This window comes from Globicephala melas, chromosome 8 (assembly GCF_963455315.2).
Source record: "Globicephala melas chromosome 8, mGloMel1.2, whole genome shotgun sequence".
Taxonomy (NCBI): Eukaryota; Metazoa; Chordata; class Mammalia; order Artiodactyla; family Delphinidae; genus Globicephala; species Globicephala melas.
The window spans coordinates 52,325,011-52,348,457 of NC_083321.1; the positions used below are offsets into that span (position 1 = coordinate 52,325,011).

The following is a 23,447-nucleotide window of genomic DNA, read 5'->3' on the forward strand; positions in this document are numbered from 1 at the left end:
ATGCATGTACAATTGCACACGTACATCTGTACAGACATGGCCAACATGCCTGTGCAAGTTACTATTCTCATCTGCCAATACTTGGGAGTGACAATGGGGACAGGGGAGAGAAAGGGGAAGGGGAAGGGGAAGGGGAGGCCACCCCTCCACCCCCAGCATCCACAGCCCTGGGCCTTAACAATGGCCCTTGTCTGAGACCCAGGCCACTGCAGGGTCTACATCTTTTCCTACCTCTTCTCCTTAAGTGGTGTTGATCTGTTGGTTGATCAGTTAAATATAACCTCAGGGAAGGAGTCAACCCAACAATCCCTAATTCAGGTGAAAGAGAATGACTCTTAGGTTGGGGGAAGCCTCTATCCCAACCAGCTCTGCTGATACCAGAAGGGCTTTCGGATCAAGTGTCAGCCTCTCCAGGCTGAATAATTCATGCCAAGGCAAGGAGTGCTCCCTTCTCAGGAGTCTGTCCCTTTAAATCAGGTCTGGAGCTTCCCAGTTCTGGAAAAAAAAAAAAAAAAAAAAATCCAGAACAAAACAAACCTATAAACAGCTCAGCCCTGGCCCCTTCTGAGACCCCCACTCCCTGCTGCAAAATCTGCTCCCGGTCTCAGAAACCCTCCTAACCCAGTCAACATTTACAGGTGAGGTACCCTGGAGGGGAGGAGGGGCAGCTGATGGTATCCAACAACCCTAAGGTCCTGAGACCCAGAACAGCCTAGCGGGGGTACCAAGGTGCTGGGGCAGGGAGGGGACAGCAAAGAGCTGAATCACCACACCCACTGGGTCCCCGGGCCTAGGAGAGTGCTTGGGGGAAGAGTCCAGCCTGGTGAAGGAAATCAGATGGAAGAACTCCCGGCAGAGCAGCCAGTGACTTGGGGGGAGGAGGGGTGGAAGGAGGAGGGGATGTCGCTGACTTCCTCGGGGTGGATGGGGTGGGGTGGAGAAGACGTTGGTCTCCCGGGACTCGCAGGGTTGTTGACCGAGCCAGGCCTGATGTAACTGGGGTGGCAGAGGAGGGGGCTGAGGCTGGGGATTTCCCTCACTCCTAGCACAGCCCTCTCCTTGATCTCAAGGATAAGGTAGAGGCTGAAAAATGAGGAACTTTCCCAGCCCACCCCTCATCCCTGCCTGCGCTGGTAGGAGGAGCCCTAAAGTCCTTCCCCCAAATTCTCGGCCGGCCGGTGATGCTGACCCACCTGCCTGCTCTCCCTAGCCCGGCCCCACCCCACCCCACACATCCCAGAGAGGGAGGGGGAAGGTACCAGCCTAAGCGCGGGGGCTAGGGAGGAGATGAGGGGGAAATAAGTCAGAACCTCGGAAAGCCAAACTTCTCAGCAGTCCGGGAGCCCAGAGGGGGGAAGAGAAAGAGCAGCAGCCGAAAGCCCTGGTTCTCGGGAGCCTCCCACCCCGCCTCTCCGCAAGGAGGGCGCGGAGACACCGCCGGGGGCGGAGGAGGAGGCCGGGAGGCGGGGAGGGGGGGAGGCAAACCCTGCCCACTCGGCTCCGAGCCCAGAACGGCCGCAGAAGTCGGAGGCCGGTGCGCAGGGCGAAGAGGGCACCGGGGGCGGGGGGCTCCGCTCCCCGCCTGACCCCTCTCGCCCCAGCCAGGAAGGTGAAGGCTCCTCGGACTATAGAGCCAGCGGAAGAACAGACCACAACCGCCGGGCGCTCCCGATCGAAGACTTGCCCCACCCGCCCCCCTCCCCGCCCCACGGGGCTCCGAACTCACTGGTGAGCGCGGCGGCCCGGGCGCTGGATGCGGGGGCAGCCGTGATGGCCCCGCGCGCGGGACAGCCGGAGCACAGGGGCCCGCTGCTGCCGGGGCTGCTGCTCCTGGCGGCGGCGCTGAGCCGACCCGCCGCACCCTGTCCCTTCCAGTGCTACTGCTTCGGCGGCCCTAAGCTGATGTTGCGCTGCGCGTCGGGCGCCGAGCTCCGGCAGCCCCCGCGGGACGTGCCACCCGACGCGCGCAATCTCACCATCGTGGGCGCCAACCTGACTGTGCTGCGCGCGGCCGCCTTCGCCGGCGGGGACGCGGACGGGGAGGAGGCGGAGGCGGCGGGTGGCGTGCGCCTGCCGCTCCTGACCGCTCTGCGCCTCACGCACAACAACATCGAGATGGTGGAGGACGGCGCCTTCGACGGGCTGCCCAGCCTGGCGGCGCTCGACCTGAGCCACAACCCGCTGCGCGCTCTGGGCGGCGACGCCTTCCGCGGGCTGCCCGCGCTGCGCTCCCTGCAGCTCAACCACGCGCTGGTGCGGGGCGGCCCCGCGCTGCTGGCCGCGCTGGACGCCGCGCTCGCCCCGCTCGACGAGCTGCGCCTCCTGGGCCTGTCGGGCAACGCGCTTAGCCACCTGCCGTCCGCCGCGCTGCGCCGGCCGCGCCTGGAGCAGCTGGACGCGCGCCTCAACGCGCTTGCCGGCCTGGGCCCCGACGAGCTGCGCGCGCTAGAGCGCGATGGCGGCCTCCCCGCGCCGCGCCTGCTGCTCGCCGACAACCCCCTGCGTTGCGGCTGCGCTGCGCGCTCCCTGCTGGCCTGGATGCGCAACGCCACGGAGCGCGTACCCGACGCGCGGCGCCTGCGCTGCGCCTCCCCGCGGGCGCTGTACGACCGGCCTTTCCTGGACCTGGACGAGGCGGGGCTGCGCTGCGCCGAAGGCGACGCCGACGGCCGCGGGGGAGAAGTGGAACTTGCCGGCCCGGAGCTGGAAGCCTCCTACGTCTTCTTCGGGCTGGTTCTGGCGCTCATCGGCCTCATCTTCCTAATGGTGCTCTACCTAAACCGCCGTGGCATCCAGCGCTGGATGCGCAACTTGCGCGAGGCGTGCCGGGACCAGATGGAGGGCTACCACTACCGCTACGAGCAGGACGCAGACCCGCGCCGCGCGCCCGCCTCGGCCGCCCCCGCCGGTTCTGGGGCCACTTCCCCCGGTTCGGTCCTCTGAGCTTCGCTTGTTGGGACTTGGGGGCTACCCCTGATGACCTGTCCCGAGGCCGTGGGTATGAGACACCCGCGAACTTGGGGCTTTGAGACCTACGCCTGACCGATCTGAGACCTTTGGATTATGGCATCTCCCCCACCTGGAGGCCCCAAGCTCTACCCCCCTCCCCAGCCTCTGAGAGCTGTCACCATCAAAGATCCAGAGACACTCTCTTCTGATTCCAGAAACCCCATCCACCCATCCCAAGCTCTGACAGCCCTCCTGAACCACCAGAAGCCCCCTCCCCCTTTCAGCACTCACCCAGAGACCCTGTCCTTCAATCCGAAGGCCCTGGGACTGCTTCCACTACCCTGTGCTTTGAACCCAGACCTCTCAGCAGGAAACATCCCCCTAGACTACACTCCAGCTTGCAGCCCTCAGCTCCCTTCGAGGGCTCAGGGACCCTCACATCCCATTCTGGTCTCAGAAGCACAGCAACCCCACCAGAAGATTTCTGTGGACTTTGAGCCTTTCTTCTCGTTTGGGAGCTCTTAACTCTCCATCCTGCATAGAACCTACATCCTGGGAGTCTGAAGGTTGGGCACCCTCCCCCAATCTGAGGATGTATTTCATACCACCCACCACCCCAGCTCTTGCTCAGGCCCCTCCCTTCCTTGGCCCAGGCTTGGGGTTCAGCTCTTCTCTATCTCTCCCATCCGAGGGACAGGCACACCCCTTTATAGCCTTAGCGTGGAGCTGATCCTCAGCCTTTCCCACTTTTGGCTCTGATACCCTAATACTCAGTCCTTGTCCCCAATCTCAAACTCTCAGCTCTTCACCCCGATCTGAGTTTCTTCCCCCTGCCCAAGTCTTAGGCTCTCAATTCCTCCTACATCCGTCGCTTCCACTCAGTACCCACACAGCCACTCACTGGCTCAGGGTCCAGTGAGGAATCCATCCCTGGGATATGCCCAGCCCCCTTTCCTCTTAAGGATGAGCTCTCTAGCCCTGCAAAACAGGCGCAGATGTGAAGCACCCCGCAGCCATACTAGCAGATCCCCATGGGAGATCCTGGAGCAGAGAGTCCTGGGGGTGCAAAGTAGATGGTCTGGCCTCACAACCAGGGTCACCCGACCATTGTGCCACAGAGAGGGGTGGGGGAGGGGCTCTGAAGGGCTGGGAGCTGCTGGCCACATTCTCTTTCCCACCCATGTGACTCTTCTCCCTTGGAGAGTCCTCTCTGCCACCTCCCCACCGCTGTCCCCCCGTATGCCTTCTGGAAGAGGAAGGGAAAAGCCCTCCGGTCCAGGGTCAGAGCCTCAGCGCCCTGCCTTCTTCATGGTCCCAAAGCACAACTGGTGAGTGGGAGGGGCCGCCTCTCCCTGACTCCCAGCCCCTGGGTCAGGCAGAATGGCTGGCCTGTGCTGCCTCTGCACGCAGGAAGTCACCTTCCTTCAACATATTGCCTGAGGCCTGCCTTCCCACCCCACCCTGGAAATCTGGATCTCCCTTGGGCAGTTTTCTATAAAGTCTGCAATAATCTCAGATACTCTGCTCTTGTAAACGGTGCCATGTCATTCCTGCTGACCTTGGGTCATTAAAGGGGGTGGGAGGGGACACTTAGAGCAGTTTAGACCTTACTGAGGTGAAGCAGGGACTCTTGATGTCTTCTCCCGGACTGTGGGAGAAGAAAAGGGCTCTGACTGTACCTAGTAAGCTTGAGGCTAGACACATGGAGGGACTTCCCACTGGCATGGCATTGCTCCAAACCAGTTCGCTTTTTATGCTGAGACAGTGTTATCCGCAGCCAGGGTAGGGTCCTGCACTTTCTCTACATCCTCTTACCCTTCGGTTCCTCATCACTGCGGTGGGGTGGAGGGTCACGGGGGAAATGTAGTTGGACTGACAGACACTAGCATCAGATGAGGCTATCAGGGAACAAATCCAGCTGCAGACAATCAGAGGTAGTTAATTCAGACAGAAAAGAGGAGGAATCATTATTTGCTGCTTTGACATCGTCCCCTCTGTTGAACTACCTGGTACTCCCTTATGTCCTGTGTCACGCCACGCTCTCCTGGCTAGAGGGTTAAGACCTGCACCTTGGATATGTGAGAGGCTGAGAAGAGAGGTGGCCTAGCAGTGGGGGACGTGGATAAAATAGCCCCTTGAGATATGTGGAACAAGGAGACGGGTGGGTTCTGGGCCAGTAGGGCCAGGATAAGAGGCTGTCTCCTACCTCAAGGTCCCCAGGCTGGATTATTTTACATTCAGGGTCTCAGAGCCCTAGAACCACATGGCAGAAGCCTAGAATTCTGGCATTTTAGAATCTTACGGTTGTGTAATTCTAGAATTTTTTTTTTTTTTTTTTGGTACGTGGGCCTCTCACTGTTGTAGCCCCTCCCGTTGTGGAGCACAGGCTCCGGACATGCAGGCTCAGCAGCCATGGCTCACGGGCCCAGCCGCTCCGCGGCATGTGGGATCTTCCCGGACCAGGGCACGAACCCGTGTCCCCTGCATCGGCAGGCGGACTCTCAACCACTACGCCACCGGGGAAGCCCTAATTCTAGAATTTGTGTCTTCTAAACATTGAAAGGGACCTCAGAGGTAACGTGGGAAGGCTCATAAACTGTATAAGTGAGGAGCACCCTCTCTCGACGAGCTTACTCCCTCCCCTCCTGGGAGCATCCCTTCGGTGCGGTGCCGGAGAAATCTGCCTGGGACTCCCTGACAGTCCCAACTCTGCGCTGAGGCCAGGAGCACACCTCACCCCAGGACAGCTCTTCACAGAGTGGTTGGCAGGGCACGAGCCTCCTCATCTTCTCCCAGCAAATTCCCTACCCCTTCTCCCGGTCATTCCTCGTGAGAAGGGGTTAAATTCTCTTGAAGCATTCCCATCCATCAGTGACCTTCAAAGGGTGCTTTGCCAGTCCCGTAGGGGGAAATGGTGATGTTCTCTCTAACACAGGTTAGAGAACTGTGTCTCTAACAGGTCACCCTGCCCACCACCCCACCCCACCCCCTGCCCCCGCCACCCAATTCCAAAGACGTAATGTAATGTAGCCTAAGACTACATTAAGTCCTGGCAAATAAAACATGCTGCTAGCTGTGGTACGCTGTCAGCAAAAATCTTTGAGGGTTTTAGACGAGAGCTGATGCTAAGCTAAATATCAAACCAATAGTTGTCAAAAATAAACTAATTGAGTACCTAATGTATGCCAATTGACATTTAACCTTAGTGCCATTCACTGACTCCCATTAAATGTTGTCTCTGAGCAGCTTCCCTTCTTGTAGCCTGTCAGTGGCCTTTGGCTTTATGGAACTATCAGCAGGGCCCCAGGGCCCCAGCCTCCTCTGCAAATCCAGCCATTTTCTTAGTCTCTACTAAATACAACTTTGTCAGTCCTAGAAAAGCTAATGACCCAGAGGAGAAATTCTATTCAATCAAGTTCTAGAGAAAAGAAGTCCCAGGAAACCATGAGAACTCAGAGTAAGGGCCCCTGTACCCAGCCTAGGGAAATTTCTTAAAGTCACATTTGAACAGTGTTTTGAGGGATGAGTAGGAGTTGCAGAACAGAGAAAGATCAGAAGTATCAGCTTGTACAAAGGCCTAGGTGCAGGAAGATCTGTTAGTCTGATAATTCAAGAAGACCATTAATGGCTGGGGGCAGCTAGGATGATGTGTGTGGGTAAGATGGTTCTGCGTTCCCTTCATTCTCCACTGGGAGGAACTAGAGGGACTTCCGCCCTCAGAGAAGTCAGGGAAGTGGGGAGGTGTGCTATGTGGGCCAGGAGAACTGCGTGGTGCTCTTACTTGTTCCTTCCTTCTGCCCATCCTTTTTGTGCCAGGCCTTATGCTGGGCACAGGAGACAGAGAGAGGAGTCAGCTAAGCCGTGCCCATGGGAAGCCAGAGGGGCAGGGGGGTAAGGGAAGGGGCCACAAAGAGGTCTTGCAGGAAAAGGTGAGATGGAGGGGTCTGGCTGGCCCTCCCTTGACACCCTGACGTCACCCACTCACTGCAGACCCTCTTTCAGCAGTGCCAGGGACTCACCGAATGGTTAACCTCCCCCTCTAATCAGATGCTGTGAATGCTGCTGGAAGTTTGAGGTGGGCAGGTGACTGCAGGGGCCAAGTGCCAGGGGGGAAGCTCCATCCAGGATGTGCCCTTAAAGAGCAGGTGGGCTAGAGAGCAGGTAGAGGAGAGAGAAAACGTGTGTGACTGTCAGAAGTGTGAAACACATCAAGGCAGCTCTGCACCAAGAAACACGTCAGACTTCCTGGGCTTCTGTGACCCTGTAAAAACTGAAATTTCCTCTCAAACACAAAGGGGAGCCACGATCACCATCTCCTTGAGAAGCCTTTTACTTCTGCGACCCCTTTCCTACCCAGGCCCCTCAGGTCTGGGGTGGGAATAAATGAGGGCCCAGCTGGAGTCCAGAGGACTGGGTTTCAGTCTGAGCTCAGCATGACTAGCCACGTCGCCTGGACCCCAGTCAGTCAGAAGCATTGGTTAGGCCCTACTGTGTGCTGTGTGCTGGGGATTCAGCAGTGAACACAGCAGGGCCGGCTCGTGCCTTTCTGGTTCAGTCCGACCCCGACTGTGGACACCCCCTGCCCCTCCCTGGCTCCAGGTTCCTTCTGTCAGGCCAGGGCTGGACTTGTGACCTCCAGAGGCACTCCCTGCTCTCACTGAAGTCCATCTCCTTCTTCATTAAGTCTCTGCCTGGCAGACTCATGGCCCTAATTTACCGGCATGGCCTTTCCCGGACTGGGAGAAGTTACAGAGGCAGTTAATATTCCTGTGGTAATGAACTTGGCTGCCTTCAGAGTCCCCGTCTTTGCCCCCTACCCCTCCCTCTCCACCTCCACCCTCTTCCCTCAGCCCTGCCTCACAGCGATTTGCCCGGGGATGGCCAGTCCCATGGAGACCCCCTCAACTAACCCTTCAGTGTACTAGTGGGGAAGTTGCGGCCCAGCGAGTGCAGGAGCCCATCCAGGTCACACAGGGTGTCAGGAGCAGAGCAGATCCAGAGCTCAGGGTGCCCCCTGGGGCCATCCCTGCCCTGCTCTGGGTCTGAGTATCTGGCAGTGCTGCCCCATCTCCAAACTCTGTATCTCCACCCCTGTGGTCATTGCCTCCTGCGGCCAGGCCTGTGGTGCCCTGGAGATGAGCAAAAAGCCAGCAAGGAAAGGGTGGAGAGCTCTCTTCAGCCTCCATCAGCAGCTTCCAGGAGGCCTCAGAAACCTGCCCCAGCCTCTTGCAGGCAGACACTCTGATGGGGGCTCCTTCTCAAGGGAAGGGGCATCTCTACCCTCTCCGAGAGGAGAAAGGGGCTTGTTCTGGACCCGCAGGCTCTGAGGTCCCCCTGCATGAAACTCATCCTTCCTGAGCCTCTCCTCTCTGCCGAGCACCTGCTGAGATGGACCATACCCGGCTCCTGTGCTCAGTAAATATGGGGTCACTGTGATAATGGAGGCATGGGGGCCCCAAACTAAGGTGACCATCCAAACTAGGAAACTTTGGAGAGTGAAAGGGACCTCTATTAATAATTACACTGGGGGGGCTTCCCTGGTGGCGCAGTGGTTGAGAGTCCGCCTGCCGATGCAGGGGACATGGGTTCGTGCCCCGGTCTGGGAAGATCCCACATGCCGCGGAGCGGCTGGGCCCGTGAGCCATGGCCGCTGAGCCTGCGCGTCCGGAGCCTGTGCTCCGCAACGGGAGAGGCCACAACAGTGAGAGGCCCGAATACCGCAAAAAAAAAAAAATAATAATAATAATTACACTGGGACAAGAATAAACTAGGACTTACCAGGCTGTTGGGCCCTGGGCTACAATGACTTTTGACAAGACTTGGAGGGGAAAAGAAAAAGTGCCAGACTGCTAGACTAGCTAGTCTGCCAGCTCTGGATAACTGATACACCCCCTGTCCTTGCCCCTGTCCTCCAGCCATGCTAAACAACTTCCTGAATGCTACTCTCTAGCCGCACCAGACTACTCAGAGTTTAGTAACAGAGCCCAGCTAGCTATTCCAGGCCCCATACCTTGCTCACACAGTACCCTCGGCCTGGGATGCCTTACCCCCAACAGAGAGCAGCAGGACAGCTCAATGGTCCCCTCTGCTTTCCTGACCTCACCCTCTTCCTCCTGTCTCTGGACCCCCCCAGACCTTCATTTGGACTGATTTGTTTTCTGGCCCATTGTCTGCACCAGACCAGACACTCCCTGCAGGGGCTGGGCCCAGTTCCCTTTTGGGCGCCTGACCCTGGCGCACAGAGATTTCTGAGCACTGCACCCCACAGAAGACCAAAGCGCAGAGGAAGAGGCATCACGCAGGGCTCGCTCTGGCCTCCCTCTGCTGTATGTCTGATGCCCACTCCCTTTAAGTCCCACAACCTCTCACCTTGTTGAACTGAGGCTGCAGTTATAGAAGATGCCTGCATGGTCAGCTCCTTGTTACTATTCAATAAAGTGAGAGAACAGAAAGAAAATGCAGCTTTAGAACATGTAATCATGTAAAACATAATTTAGCTTTAGCTTTTAGACTTTGACTTTTTAATACAATTATAGCTTTCTGGCCCTCCATTTGGGATTCTTGTCCAGCGTCCTATCTGGGCAACATCTGCCACTGACAGCCTGTCTCAGTCTTGGTTCCTTGACCCAGGGAGCTATAGTGACATCTATTGGCCAATTTGTGAGAGTGGCCGCAGTTTTAACTTTTTTTCGTACATGCGCCATCTGCTGGTGAACATGGGAATGTTCCTTCTTTCATTTAGTCAAATCCATTCAGCAAATATTTTATAAAGTGCCTACTATGCGCCAAGCACTATGCTAGGAAGAAGCTGGCAGTTGTTCTAGGCACTTTACATATATTAACCGATTTTAGCCTGATGACAATTCTATGAAGTAGGTGTTACTATTCCTACTTTACAAATGAACAAACTAAGACAAAGATGAATAATTTGCTCACTGCTAATAAAGGGGTCAAGTTGGGGTTAGAACTCAGAGCCCATGTGCTTGCACCAAGAACAAGTAAATAAACAAGTAAGATACCTCTTATGAGGGAAATAAGCAGAGTGTTGTAAGAGTGATGGGAAAGGTTGTCCTTTGAATGGGGTAGTCAGGCAGGCTCCTCTGAGAAGGTGGCTTACCCTGAACAATGGGAAGGAAGGAGCTCTGCAAACTGCCTAGGAAAGATCAATCCAGGCAGAAGAAACAGCGAGTGCAAAGGTTCTGAGACTGAATATTCAAATATTGAGTGGGAGGCCAGTTATGACCATTTTACCCCTAAATACCTCTCCAATCGGTCCTTCTTCTGCTTCCCCACCTGGCCCCAACCTCTACATCTCTCAGCTGGATCCCTGTCCCAGCTTCCTTCTTGATCCCTTTGCCGCCAGCCTTCCCCTCCAGTCCATCCTCTGCAATGCAGCCAGAGTGATCCTAAAAGTGCATGAAGCTGATGCATCTCACTGCCCTGCTTAAAACCTGTCCCACCCTCTTCTGGATAAAAAGCTCTTTGGACAGATTATCTTTAACCTTCCTCCCCATGGCTATTGTCTGCTCCCATCTCCTGTTAGCTCTTCTGGTTCCCTTCATTCTAGCCAAACCGAAGTCCTTACAATTCCTTGAAGGTCCCAGGTTGTCTCACCACCTAGGGCTTCCCGTGGGCCACCCCTTCTATCTGGAATGCCCATAGCCTCCCCTCACCTGCTTAACTGCTTCTCATCCTTCAAAACTCAGTTGAAGCAATTCCCTTTCTAGGAAGCTTGCCTTATTTCCTATCCCACCCGCCCCTCTTTAGTGCTCCCATGGCACGCCATGAGTATGTGTCAGCCCCCATCTCCAATATCCCTCAACATCAAGTCCAAATCTTTTTCGTCATGCCTTACATTCCTGTGAATTCGTGAACCCCTTGAAGGAAGGGATTGTCTTATTAATCTTTGTGTCTTCAAGGTCCAGCATAAGCCCCAGCAAATGGTACATGCCCAGTAAATAGTTTGCGGTTTGTGAGCTATAGATTGTTTAGTTTCTTTTCTTTTTTTTTTTGCTTTTTATTGAGATACATATTTGCAAAGAGTAAAAACCCACTCTTTTTTGGCATACAGTTTATTTTGACAATCAAGATATGAAACAGTTCAATCACCCCCCAAAATACCTCCTGCTGCCCCTCTGTAGCCAACCCTTCCTCAACTCCAGCCACTGGCAACTAGTGGACTGTTTTCCATCCCCATAGTTTTGCCTTTTCCAGAATGTCCTATAAATAGATGCATACATATTTATCCTTTTAAGTCTAGCTTCTTTCACTTAGCATGATGCGTTTGAGATTCATCCTTGTTGTTGTACCACTAGTTTGTTCATTTTTATTGCTGAGTAGTATCCCATTGTATGGCTGTACAAGAGTTTATCCATTCACTCTAGTTGAAGAGCATTTGGGTTGTTTCCAGTTTTTGAGTTACGAATGCATCCATTATTAACGTTCATATACAGGTTTTTGTGGGGACATAACTTTTCATTTATTTTGGGAGTGGAACTTCTAAGTCTTATAGTAAGTATCTTTAAACTTATAAGAAACTCTGCCAAACTGTTTTCCAAAGTGTCTGTACCATTTGGTATGCCCACCAGCCATGTACGCGTTCCAGTTCCTCCACACCCTCGCCAGCACTATTTATTGGGAAGAATAATTGGATAGCCTTTGCACCTTTTTGGAAAATCAGTTGATATATACAGGTCTATTTCTGGATTCTGGAGTTCATTCCATTGATATAGGTGTCTATTCTTTCACCACTACCACACTGTCTTCATTACTGTAACTTCATAGTAAGTCTTGAGATCAGTTAGTAGGCAACTCCAATGTTGTTCTTCCTTTTAAAAATTGCTTGGCTATTCTAGTTCCTTTACCTTTCCATATAATGTTTAGGATCAGCTTGTCTACACATACAAAAGAAAAGAAAAAATCCCGCAGAGATCTTGATTTGGACTGCACTGAATCTATAGTTTGTAGAGAATTGACATCTTCTAATCCATATTGAATCCATATTCAACATTGAATCTTCCAATCCATGAACATAGTACATGTCTCAATTTGTTTAGGTCTTCTTTGATTTCTTTCATCAGTATTTTGTGCTTTAGAGATGTACATAGAGATTATGCACATATTTTCCTATTTATACCTAAGTATATTTCCATTTTGGTGCTATTGTAGGTGGTATTATCTTTTTATTTGGCATTGTCTTTTAAATTTCAAGATCCAGTTGTTTGATGTTACTCTACAGAAGTATAATTGATTTTTGTATACTGATCATGCATCCTCATTGATCATCCTCTTCTTCTGGTTTTTGTATGTTGAGTTATTTTAGATTGTATCCTGGACACTGTGAATGTTATGTTGTATAGACTCTAGGTCCTGTTATAATCCTTATTATTATTATTTTTTTTGGTACGCGGGCCTCTCACTGTTGTGGCCTCTCCCGTTGCGGAGCACAGGCTCCAGACGCGCAGGCTCAGCGGCCATGGCTCACGGGCCCAGCCGCTCCGCGGCATGTGGGATCCTCCCGGACCGGGGCACGAACCCGTGTCCCCTGCATCGGCAGGCAGACTCTCAACCACTGCGCCACCATGGAAGCCCCGTTATAATCCTTGATAGAACGTTGATTTTGTAGTTGTTGTTGTCTTTGTTTCAAGAGGTTATCAGCTGATTTAGTTTCAGACCCAATTTGTCTGTTGGCCTGTGGGTGGTTCTAATCGCAGCACAAATCCACAAGAGAAAGGAGAAATAAAAGGGAAATCTACCCCATGCAGGTTACTTCTCCAAATTTTTACTCCCAGGACCATTTGCCTGCTTTTGTTTAATTTTCAGAGTCATTAGGTAGTTGTGTTTTGTATTTTTGTCCAGGGTTTTTATGTAATCAGTAGGAGAGATAGGCTGTAGTGGACTTACTCTGTTTTGGCCAGAATTTGAAACTCCTACACAATTTATTTTGATTTGCTGAAAATTTTAAAAGCTAAGATAAATGAAGTCTCAGAACACCACGAAGACAGTGACAGGAGAAAAGCTCAAAGCTAAGAGGTAACTGCAAAGACCTCTTCCATGTTTAGAGCCTTGTTTAGGTGTCAGGGTACTCCTTCTAATTTGTGGTATCCAGGCCAATAGGATTATTTCTGGTTTTTGGATGAGAAGATTAAGGAAGAGCTGTTGACTTGCCTACTTGGTCTCAGATCTAATCCCCTGACCTTCTCCTGCTCTGTATTGCAGGGCATTGACCATTGCAAACTACATTCCCCAAGATTCCTTGAAAATTAACTTTTAATTCGAGTCTGCCATTAGGAGGGCAGAAGGAAAGGAGAAATCAGAGTATTTCCCCCACCCTCTTGCTTTGGGCAGCATCCCAGGAACAGAGGCTTTTCTTCTATGGTCTGGATTCTTCAGCTACTCTCTCCCTCAACAGCCCTATTGGGCTTCCCTGGTCCTTAGCTCCGTAACACCACCTCTTCTCCCTTGTCCTTCCACCCTACAGATGGTGGTGACTTCCCATTGTACCTGGGTTGCCTTACATCCCATTTGCCCTTTCAACTCTTGCAACATTTCATAACCAGTTTCTTTGATTAAATTCCTGCTACTGATATACTGGCATAGGCTCCGTTTATCTGGACTTGGACTGATACAGTCCACGTGGGAGGGCAGAATCAAAGCTCTAGCTCATGTCTCCTGACTCAAATGTCAGTGTCTGCCCATTACCCTTCTCTGGCTGGGAGCATCAGAGGAAAGAGATCACCCTCTGGCCGACCAGGAGGGCAATGCACTGATCTAAGTTGCACATTATTCTACAGGAATGTAAAAAACAAAATGGTTTCACACATATGACCAATTTTCTAGGAAAGCCATCTTACATTCAGCAGCATCTTCCTTTCATGTTAATACGATACACTGTCATTTAGGACTCTGAATCTTCCTCACCTATATCCCCACTCCTCCCATGTGTTCTTTTGGAACAGGCAGTGGGTAAGTCATGGAAAACTGAAGTGACTTCGGGGAGACCCAGCAGAGCAGGAGATGAGAACTGAGTAAGAACCAGGGCTGGGACTGGGACAGGACTCCAGCTGAAGTGGTCAGTGGGGAGAAGATGGGATGGTTTCACCCCAGGAGCAAACCAGGGGTCATGGGACCCAGTGGTGTCTGAGAAGGATCAGAGGTTTGGCAACTTCCCCAGGCCCAAAGGCTGGTAAATGGCAGCGAGGGGAGGAGAAGGGGGTGAGCAGCCAGGTTGGAGTTGGGGCCACCACCTGACCCAGCTAGTCCAGGGCAGCAGGGACAGCTTCTGCTGGTCTATGTCCTGCCATGGGCTTATGAGACAGAAATAAAAGCACAGCCAGCATCTGTCATAAAAGACCTTTAATGGTCTCCTATTTATGGTTCTTTTTTTCATTAGAACGGTTAGAACTGTCCTGTTAGAGTTGAATAAACTGTAATAACTTATCTGACATAATAAGGAATGCCACAGGTACAACAGATAAACCTGGCAGGTGACCCAGGAATAAGGGTGTCACAAAAGAATCACTTAACAGAAGGGCCACAGACCTGGAGACCAGTCTCCACCACCTGTCACTCCTCACACCCAGGATCCACACACAGTACCAGGTTAAGTGCCGGCTCCCATTGGAAAGGAATGCGCAGCCCCCTCCCCCGACATCTGTGGCTAGACCCCAACACTGAGCAGAGACGTCCCAGGAAGATGGCCCATCCAACCATCATCCCCCGAGTGCTCCTGGATCTCCAGGGCAGGCCATGACCACACCCCGAATTTGTGAGCCCCCCTCCATACCCACCTCTCCCATGACCCTTGCAGTAATCCCTTTGAGCTGGGCAGAGCCGGGCACTATCTCCATCTTACACAAGGGGAAACGGAGGTCAGGTTCCCAAGGGCACACTCGGACTGAACACAGAATAGCATTGGGCGCTCTTTCTCCCATGCCACGTGGCTTGTTGTGCCCCGACTCTCACATTTCCACCTGGATGCCCTGGGTGGGGGCCGGGCAGGATGCTGTGCCCAGGGCTGGTCCAGGTCTCCCCGAAGTGCCCACCTCTTAGTCAGCCCCAGTGAGGGACCTGGGCAGAGGGGCAGACCAGCAGAAAGAGAATTTAGGGGACTGGAGGTAGGGAACCGGCCTCTCTTCAGACACCCGCCTGTTGCCCACACATTCAGTTGACCGCAGAGGTGGGCATGGAATCCTATGAGAATTGCTCGAGGGAAATTTGCTGCTTAAAGGGTCTCTGGAGGAATCCTGCCTTCATAGGAGGGACTTTTGTCATAAAGTCCTCCCTTGGCATTTCTTTTACTAAAGCTGGCTGTACATAAAGAGGAACCTAACTCTAGTTTCTCTTCCCACCACGCTGTCCCTCTGCCGTCTCATGGGCCTGGGCCGGGGGAGTGGGGTGTCACACTGGGGCACAGACACAAGTCCTGGGGTGGGGCTGGGCCTCTTTGCTTCCTCCATGGTCCCCCACAATGCCTGGGCCAATTTCAGGGCCAAGACCCATCCTCACAGCACCAGGCCCCCGCCCAAATGAAACCCAGGCTGGAGCTTCAGTGGGGGTGGGCTACAAAACCAAGTGTGTGTGTGTGCGCGTGAATAAGCAAATGCTTGGGCCTGGGTCTGGGACCCAAGTTCCAATAGGACAATACTTTGTATTGGAAGGCTAGAGTCATTCCAACAGGAAATGCAAGAATAGAAGCTGGGCTTGCTGGTCTAAGATCAAACCTCAGAATGGTGGTTTGAAGAAGTTTTTCTTCAAAAGAAAGTTTAAAGGTGAAACCTCAATAGGCAAGACAGATAAAAGGAGAGTTGTTCTGGTGGAAGTGGGAATGGCGGGGAGGGCTGGAGACCTATCCTTGGCCTCCACCCCCATTCTCCCACCTTAGCAGCCCCTGACAAAGCTCTGTGACACACCAGGGGTTCCACAGCACCTGGTTTGAAAACCAGTGTGTCAGAGTCTACGGGTCCTGGGTCCTGGGGATCTGTGCTTTGACTTCCCTTTCGGGGTGAAGAGTTGGGAGAGAGTGATGGGGGAGGATACTCCCCCTTCAACGGGCCTCTCTTTGAAGCCACTGTGCAGTGAGCCTGCAGGGGAGTGGTAGAGGTGGGGATCCTGCCCCATGGGTAGGCCATTCCAGTCCAGGGGGCTGCCTGGGCCAGGAAAGCAAAATGCCAGGCCCAAGGCAGGCTTATGCACGAGTCGGGGGAGTCTGTTTTGGTCCTTGTTGACTTTAAAAACCAGAACAGGTATAGGCCTATGTCCATGAGACCCTATAAGAGTCCAAGATCGGGGCCTAATGCCTTCCTCTGGGATGGGTGGAGGATGTCCAGCCCCCAGTCGCTGGCAGGAGGGAAGCTGCCTTTGTGGGCTGCTGAAACCACCGGGGATGCGTCAGCTGGGGCTCAGGTCTCAGCGTAAGAGGCCTGGGTTTTCCCCGGACCCCAATCCCTCCCAAGTTTCACCAAGAAGCGACAACTGGCAGCTCTGGTTGGTCCTGGAGGGGGTCTTACACTTTGAAGGGAAGGGGCAGACAACTTCTATTCCACTTCACCCTTGGGGTTCTCTAGTGGGGTAGTGGGGGGGTTAGCACCCCTGGGCCTGGGGAACGAGGCTGTCCCTAACCTGGGATCAGATCCAATGCTTCCTGGCCTCTGACACCAAGGTGTGCCCCCGCCCCCGCCCCCCCCCCAATCACTGACACAATCCACGTCCAGTCTCTCTGTCTGGGTTGCTGGGACCACTGCCCGGAGACACGGCATTCCTGAATAGTATCTGAATTTCCCTCTCGGCTGGGTCACCAAAGCCAAACTGGCCTCGTCTCATCCTGGCTGACCTCTGCCTAAGTGACACGGGGGCAAGAGATGAAGATGGCTGGGAGGGCTCTGCCAGCGGCAAACGTCCTGTGTGACCCTGGGCTACCCCCCCGCAGTAGCAGGGCCACAGCCTGGGCAGCCGTATGCAACTTACAGAGCTGACTTGCATCTCCTCTGGGCCTCACAAGTTCCTCGAGTTGGGCGGGAAAGGGACGGCTGTCTCATTTTACAGTTAGGGAAACCAATCCCAAGAGGTTGAATGAGTTGCTCAAGCTCCTCAGCTGGGTGGTAACAGCCAACACGGAGCGGCATCGTGGACTCGCAGGCCAGGGTGCTCTTCACGGCACCACGTGGGACCAGCTTGTCAGCAACTCCCCCAGCTGAACCAAGACCCCAAGTGAGCCCACTCTCAGTTTGTCTGGGCTCTGAGACTGAGAAGGCCCGTGGAGTCCAGCCAAAGAACTCTGTCCTTATCTTCACGGGGACTGAACTCTTCTCTAGGTTGGAAGGCTGAGGAAGTCCAGCTGGCCGTCTGCCTGCAGACTTTCACCCCGAGCCGTGCTCTCCCTTCCTGCCCAGACTGCTATCTACATGCCACCCGCATGGCCCACTGCAAAGTCTCAGTGTGGAGAGGCAGGGTCAGCACAGGCTCCAAATGTGTGGACAGAGAGAGCCAGTACTGTGGGCTGGTGCCTGGAGCCCAGTGGGGCTCCCCCACCCCCAGTTTCACTCCAAGGGTTCCCCTGGACAGGCTGACTCCAGATGGAGAGGGGCCCTGCAGAGAAGAACTCAGTCATGCTTAGGGACTGCAGGAGAAGCGGGGTCTGGAACCAACCAGAAACTTGGCAAGATGATCTGTATGTTCTTTCTCTCAGGAAGAAGCCTGAGAGTCCCACTGGGCTGCAGTGCATGTCTGTGCAGGAGGGCGCCCAGCCCAGGGGCAAGTGGGGCTAAACTCCAGCCTGTGACCACTCAAGAAGCTGTGCATTCCAATGTGGGTGGAATCCACCTGGAAGGGACACCATTTCTAATTCATATCAAGGCACTATACAGACTAGCAGCGATCATGGAACCCTGAATGCAATGGCCCCCTCGCTACTTCCCGTAAAACTTTCCCTTGACCATGCGCTTCCTGAGGACAGGGGCTGGGACTGACCCAACTCTGTGTCTCCAGTGCTCAGCGCCAAGCGGAGAAGTTGTCAACCAAGGATGGTTAAGCCAATTTCAGATGAACTTGACCACTGCCCTTCTGCAACCCTGGGCCCAAAGAGTAAATAAAAGGCTAAATGGGCCCATGATGCTTCTTGCAGCTGGAGAAATTTCAGTTCAACACTGGGATAAACCCAATATGGTGAGTGTGATTTTGAGGTGGAAGGAGGTCAAGAAACCAGCCTGAAAAAGCTTTTGTGTGACCGGGTTAGGGATGGGGGAAGAGGTCTATTTGTAGGCAAGTGATCACCCCCAAATCCTAAAGGGTCTTATATCAGCCCCAAAGGTTCCAGAAGACAACCCTGAAGAGCATATGCTTGCCATGCATTGTTCCAACAGCTCATTAACTCTCCAGCTGCCCAAATGAGGTACAGACTGCCCAGCAGGTTCTGGGAGGGGCTGGGTGCAGCTGGGACCCCAGAACTGGCCATGGGTGTGTGACTGCCCCAAGCTGACTTGGTTCTGACCTGGAGTAGGGGTCCCTAGGGTTGAGTCTTCATGAGATTCAGAAGGAAAGGGCGGGGGTACAGCGCCAGGCACGTGAACTGGGTAATTTCACCATGGAAAGTGGTTGCTCGGTCCACCCCAGGAGGGGCTGGACTGAAAAGGGTTGAGATGCAACTTGTACAATAAAATTTCGCCATCTCCCTTTTCACAAGTATGGGACAGGGATAGAAAGGAGCAAGAGATCCCCTTGCCCTGCGAATCAATATATTTGCTTGGGTATAAGGTAAACTTCAGGACATCCAAAGGGGGTGTGAAGTACTGGAGGGCTTATCACAAGCTCTTCCCCCACCCACCTCAGCAAATACAAGCTCTGTCCTTCTGTAACACTCGGGCCCTAGGGCCAAGCAGCTCATGCTAGCTATGGCCACAGCTTGACATCACACAACCCCTCAGGAGCCCAAGAAGGGCCTTTCTCAGGCCTGGAGTGGGTGTGGGGTGGTGGTGCTAGGTGCTCTCCATGGCCCTGCCACCTCTGGGGTCCAATGAATCCTCGCTGGTAGCAGACAGATCAGAGTCAGTGGCTCTGGCTCCACCCACCAGACCAGAAGCTCTAATGTTCACGAATTCTTGGAGGCAGAGCTGGGAGGGCCCTTTGTGATCATCTGGTCAAACCCCTTGGTTTTCTAGGTGAAGAACTGAGGCCCAGAGATGGAAAGGAACTTGCCCAAGGTCACAGAGTAAATGAGCAGTAAAGGTCAGACAAAAACAGATACCTTTTAACACTTTCTGCCTCATTGTCTGCCTGCCCTGTTGCCCTGGAAATGCCCCATGTCCCAATCACACCAACACTAGCCAATGGGTACTGGGTACCCATGACACTGGGAACTACTGGGGCGGTCATCAACTCCCCAAGGAAACAAAGGAGTCCCCCCCTTCCTTTTAGGTGAGGGCATCCTGATGGACCCTGCCACCTTCTGGGGAAGGATCCTCTTTGACTGTGGGCACAGTGATCTCAGGTGCTCTCTCCTAGCCTGCAGGGGCAGCCCAGCCCGGCCCTGGAGAACTGCAAGGGCAGGAGGACACCGGTAGCCCTCACTTCCCACACCAGTAATCACTTCAGGGGTCACTGATCACTCTTAGGTCTACAAAGGAAGGGAGCTGGGCAGACTCTCATCTTCCCACCCCGCCCCCATCTCTCAGAGTCACCCTTCAGGAAACCTCCTCGGGACCTTGGTGCTTTCTGAAGACCCCTCCCTTCTCTCTCTCTTCCTCTGTGCATATTTGTAGATAGGACACACACACAAGATACAAGGCAGTTAGGATATTACATCCTGACGATACTGAAATAGACTTGGGCTACTTCACACAACTTGCCTTAGACTAGGTAACTGCTGGTAAGAAAGTCAGTCCAGCTACTTTGCTCCATTCCTGGGGTCCACAAACCTTCACCAATGTCACTGTCAGTCACAGAGGGACATGGGGGGGGGATGGGGGAGGAAGGGGAGAGGTGTTTGGTGGGTCCAAACTGCGAAAAGAACTGCATGGAAAATCTATCCACCGGTCTGCCCCTCCCAGCCAGAGGTTGGCCTTCGAGTCGGTCATGTTTTAGCTGCCAGAACTGTGTTAATCACCTGGGAAGGTGGACATCCTCTCACGTGTCTTGAGCCCCCATCCCCGCCCCTCCAAGCCCTCATGCCCCATCTTCCCCTTTCTGCTCCCCATCCCAAGTCAAATTCCAAGACCAGAGCCATGTTGGCCTTTCTGGGGGTCAACAGGAAAAGAGCAGGGGATGGAGAGGTGACTGCAGTGAGAGTGGTGAGGGTGGTGCACGTGGCCCTGTTGGCATGGTGACGGGGCCAATCCTGAGGCCAGAGGTTCACCACCGTGACCTGAAAGACCACTGGGGCCCCCGGTAGAAGCTGGAAGAACAAAGGGGAGGGGGAACCAGGGCAGGAAGAAGACAAACAAGCATCCTAGTGCGTGAGAGCGGACCTGGAGCTGCCCGGAGGGAGGGCCGGCCCCAGTCTATCTGTCGTTGGGCTGTGGAGAGCCGGTACCATCCTCCTCTTCCTCTTTGTCATCCTTCATGCCTTTCAGTCTCTGGCGAGCAAAGTCCTCAAACACAATGTCGTCGTCGCTGGTGGGAAAGACAAGGAAAACGGGTGTGTTTGCAGGGCAGGGAGAGTAGGCTTATCCAGGGGCTGGAGAGCCTGCACAGCCAGGTGGGACCCAGAGGCTGGCCTCTGGGACTGGCCTCGGATAGAAAGGCCTGCCAGGCTGGCACATCTGGATGCCCATCAATGACAGTGGGACCAGCCAGTTGTGGAAATACCAGAGGGAGGCATGAGTTTGCCTAAGGGCTGGAAATTGACCTGGTTCTTGAGGAGTTGGGGTCAAGGGACACATAAAATTGGGAGGGGGGGTCAGTGTGGCTGGGTTAGGGCCAGAGGAGGAAGTTATTCCCACAGAGAGGCCAGGCCACCAGCAGTTTCACAGCATATTCTATTCTGAATGCCCCAAGAACAGGCCCAAGAAACCCCATTCAACCACCCGAAGAAAGCACTCCTGTTTTCTGCACAGGAAGCAGTGGGCCTGGCTTGGAAGAGAAAATCCCTTTTTTCCAGGGAAGTGTCAGCTCACATTCTACCCTGAGGGATCTTGGATAAGACAGGGTCTGTGGGGGGCAGGGAGGGGGGGTAGGCCAATCTAAATAGGGGGGCAGAGAAAATGTGGGTGGGAAAAGAGGGTGCCTGAGGGGGTTTCAGGGCTAAGGGCTGCTTCTAAGAACAGTAAGTTCCCTTCTACTATAAGACATGTCCACATAGGCCCACCCAAGGCCCCAGCCCCACAGAATTCAGCCAGCCGCATGGGGTGTCCTCATGGGGTGACTTAAGACCCCATATCCCAAATATCTCCTGGGGGACAAAGGAAGTGTAGATGTGGAGCTGGAGCGAGAAAGCTGCTTGGCCCTGGAGGTATTTCCTGATGTTCGCCCAGGTCCTCCCCCTCTGGCCACTGTCCGGTGACACGACAGCCTTCGACCGCAGGGGAATCCACATTGGTCCTCGGGAGTCAGAAGCAACAAGATCCCCAGAAACTTCCCCTCCCTACGGCCTGATTCCACTGGTTGGGTGAAGGCCAGGCAAGAGAGCCCCAGCCCAGGGCCACAAACCAGCCCTGTGACAGCCGAGCAGGTGCTGTGGATGGACGAACGGACTGACGGACTGACGGACGTGCAAGGACGAGGGAGGAAGACAGACCCCACCAAGGCAGGAGGAAGAGGAACAGGCACCGAGGGTCCTTCAAGTCACATGCAGGCAAGCGGGTTGCTGAAGAGGCGAGCAGAGGCAGCTCTCAGCAGACGGGTTAGACCAGCTGCTCCTCAGGGTGTTAATTAGCATAAATGCAAATAACCAGGTAGCCCCGCCCACCTCCCAAGGCCCGCCCCCCCCAATATGTCTGCAGGCAGGGTTTGGCTTACGTGGTGTCAAGTTCTATGAGATTGGTATCTACTGGAGCCTCGTTCTCTGGAACTAAACACAGGGCAGACGAGCGCCCATGGGTTATTGGTGAGTGGGCAAGTGGGCAGGTGGGCACAGGTCCCCACCCTGGGACAACTAAGCTAAGATGGGGAGGGAAAGGAGGAAGGGGAGTGGAGAAGGGAGGGCTGGTCCCTGGTCTTGGTAACACCTCGAATAACCTTAAATGCAGGGAGGAGGGTCCAGGGAGGGCCAGGGAGGCCCACAGCAGGCCCAGGAGAACAGAAAAATCTCTGGACCCTGCTCCTTTTGGCACTTCTCCAGCACGACTTAGATTCATTTGTCGCATGCAGGACTGTCACTAACTCTAATACAACCATTTATTCACATTTTCACATCTCTGAACTTGGGGTATGTTTACAATCAATGGCATTTCAAAGTTTAATTGTGGGAACACTTTTCTTTCTTTGTGGTACATACTACAATGTTTCTTTCAACCGAAACAGTCTTAGGTTTAATCCGGTATCACTTGGAAAAATTATGGGGATGGTGTGTCCAGGGTTCATCTTATCCATGCAGCCCCTTCCGCTATGCCTGGATGCCAGACAAGGGCTCCAAGCATGGCCTGTGCAGCTCCCACCACCACCCCCAGCCCAGAGAGAACAGAGCCAGACCTCTCTATCTCCTGAGGAGTCAGATGCAAACAGGAGTGTGGGCCTCACAAAAGATCCCATGAGCTGGGGAAAAGGCGTGACCCTGGGCTGAAGGCTGACCCAGAGGTAGGTGGGGTGATAGGGATACCCCATCCCAGTGACCCACAGATTCTGCTCACCTTCCCGATGCGGGGGTTCCTCTTTGGGCTTGGGGTGCATTAGGGTGAAGGGCAGCTCCACAGCCACGTCACTGAAAGAGACCCAGACCAGTTGAGCCTTGAATCCAGTCCCAGGCTGTGAGTCTCAATGCCCTGTCACTTTGAGGACTGGGGAGGGTTTTACGGTAGCTGTGGGCCAAGAGGCAGGAAATCTGGCCCCAAGACCCAGTTCCACCACTCTCTGAGCATCAGTCTATCTGGGAGTTGAACTGGGAGATTTCTTCTCCTGGCTCCAAAAAACATGGAAACTTCCCCTTTCCTGAGAAGGATCCCTGGATTCCCACGAGCTGGGAGGAGGCACAGGGGTGGGAAAAGGGTTGCCCAGGGCAGTGAGTGTGCATCTTGCTCGCTGAGTGGCTCCAGAGGTGCCCTGAGTCCCTGCTGGCCTCAAATGGCCACAGCCAGCCCAGCCTCCCCTGACACTGCCCTTCCCAACTTCCTGGTTGGAACTCCTCCCACCCTCACTCTGTCTTATCTCCCAACATCTCCAGGGGGCTCCTGTGAAAGTGCTCAGGTGGCCCTAGCCCCCTGCAATCTAGATGATGCACTGCTGAGGTCGGCTTAATCAAATGCAAGCTAGATGGGACCCAGGCCCCAGCACCGTCTACATTGTGCACAGAGCCTTGAAGCCGTGTGGGGATAGAAGGATGGGAGCGGTGCTGCTACTGGCTAACGTTTCTG

General features: G+C 54.0%; 2 protein-coding genes across 6 annotated transcripts in view; one reads left to right on the forward strand and one right to left on the reverse strand.

The window, feature by feature from the left end:
- Positions 1 to 948: 948 nt before the first annotated feature.
- Positions 949 to 6,062, forward strand: TPBGL (trophoblast glycoprotein like). The gene has a single exon (XM_030836062.2). It carries the CDS (start codon positions 1,771 to 1,773, stop codon positions 2,941 to 2,943), a length of 1,173 nt encoding a protein of 390 aa, XP_030691922.2. The 5' UTR covers positions 949 to 1,770; the 3' UTR covers positions 2,944 to 6,062.
- Positions 6,063 to 14,287: 8,225 nt separating this feature from the next.
- ARRB1 (arrestin beta 1) overlaps positions 14,288 to 23,447 on the reverse strand; it is a 77,960-nt gene continuing 68,800 nt past the window's right edge. For 3 of the 5 annotated variants that reach the window (XM_030836061.2, XM_030836060.2, XM_060303710.2), the window contains 3 exons: positions 22,728 to 22,798; positions 21,898 to 21,949; positions 14,288 to 20,553 (listed from right to left, as the gene is read on the reverse strand). In XM_030836061.2, coding sequence (XP_030691921.1) covers positions 20,442 to 20,553; positions 21,898 to 21,949; positions 22,728 to 22,798 — 235 coding nt within the window. In that variant the 3' untranslated portion in view covers positions 14,288 to 20,441. Of the gene's footprint in view, positions 20,554 to 21,157; positions 21,746 to 21,897; positions 21,950 to 22,727; positions 22,799 to 23,447 lie in introns of those variants that run through there. The other 2 variants (XM_060303713.2, XM_060303711.2) reach the window with 2 other exon arrangements.

Excerpts from the sequence above, each read along its gene's own strand:
- TPBGL (XM_030836062.2), top strand. The coding sequence starts at position 1,771 with ATGGCCCCGCGCGCGGGACAGCCGGAGCACAGGGGCCCGCTGCTGCCG.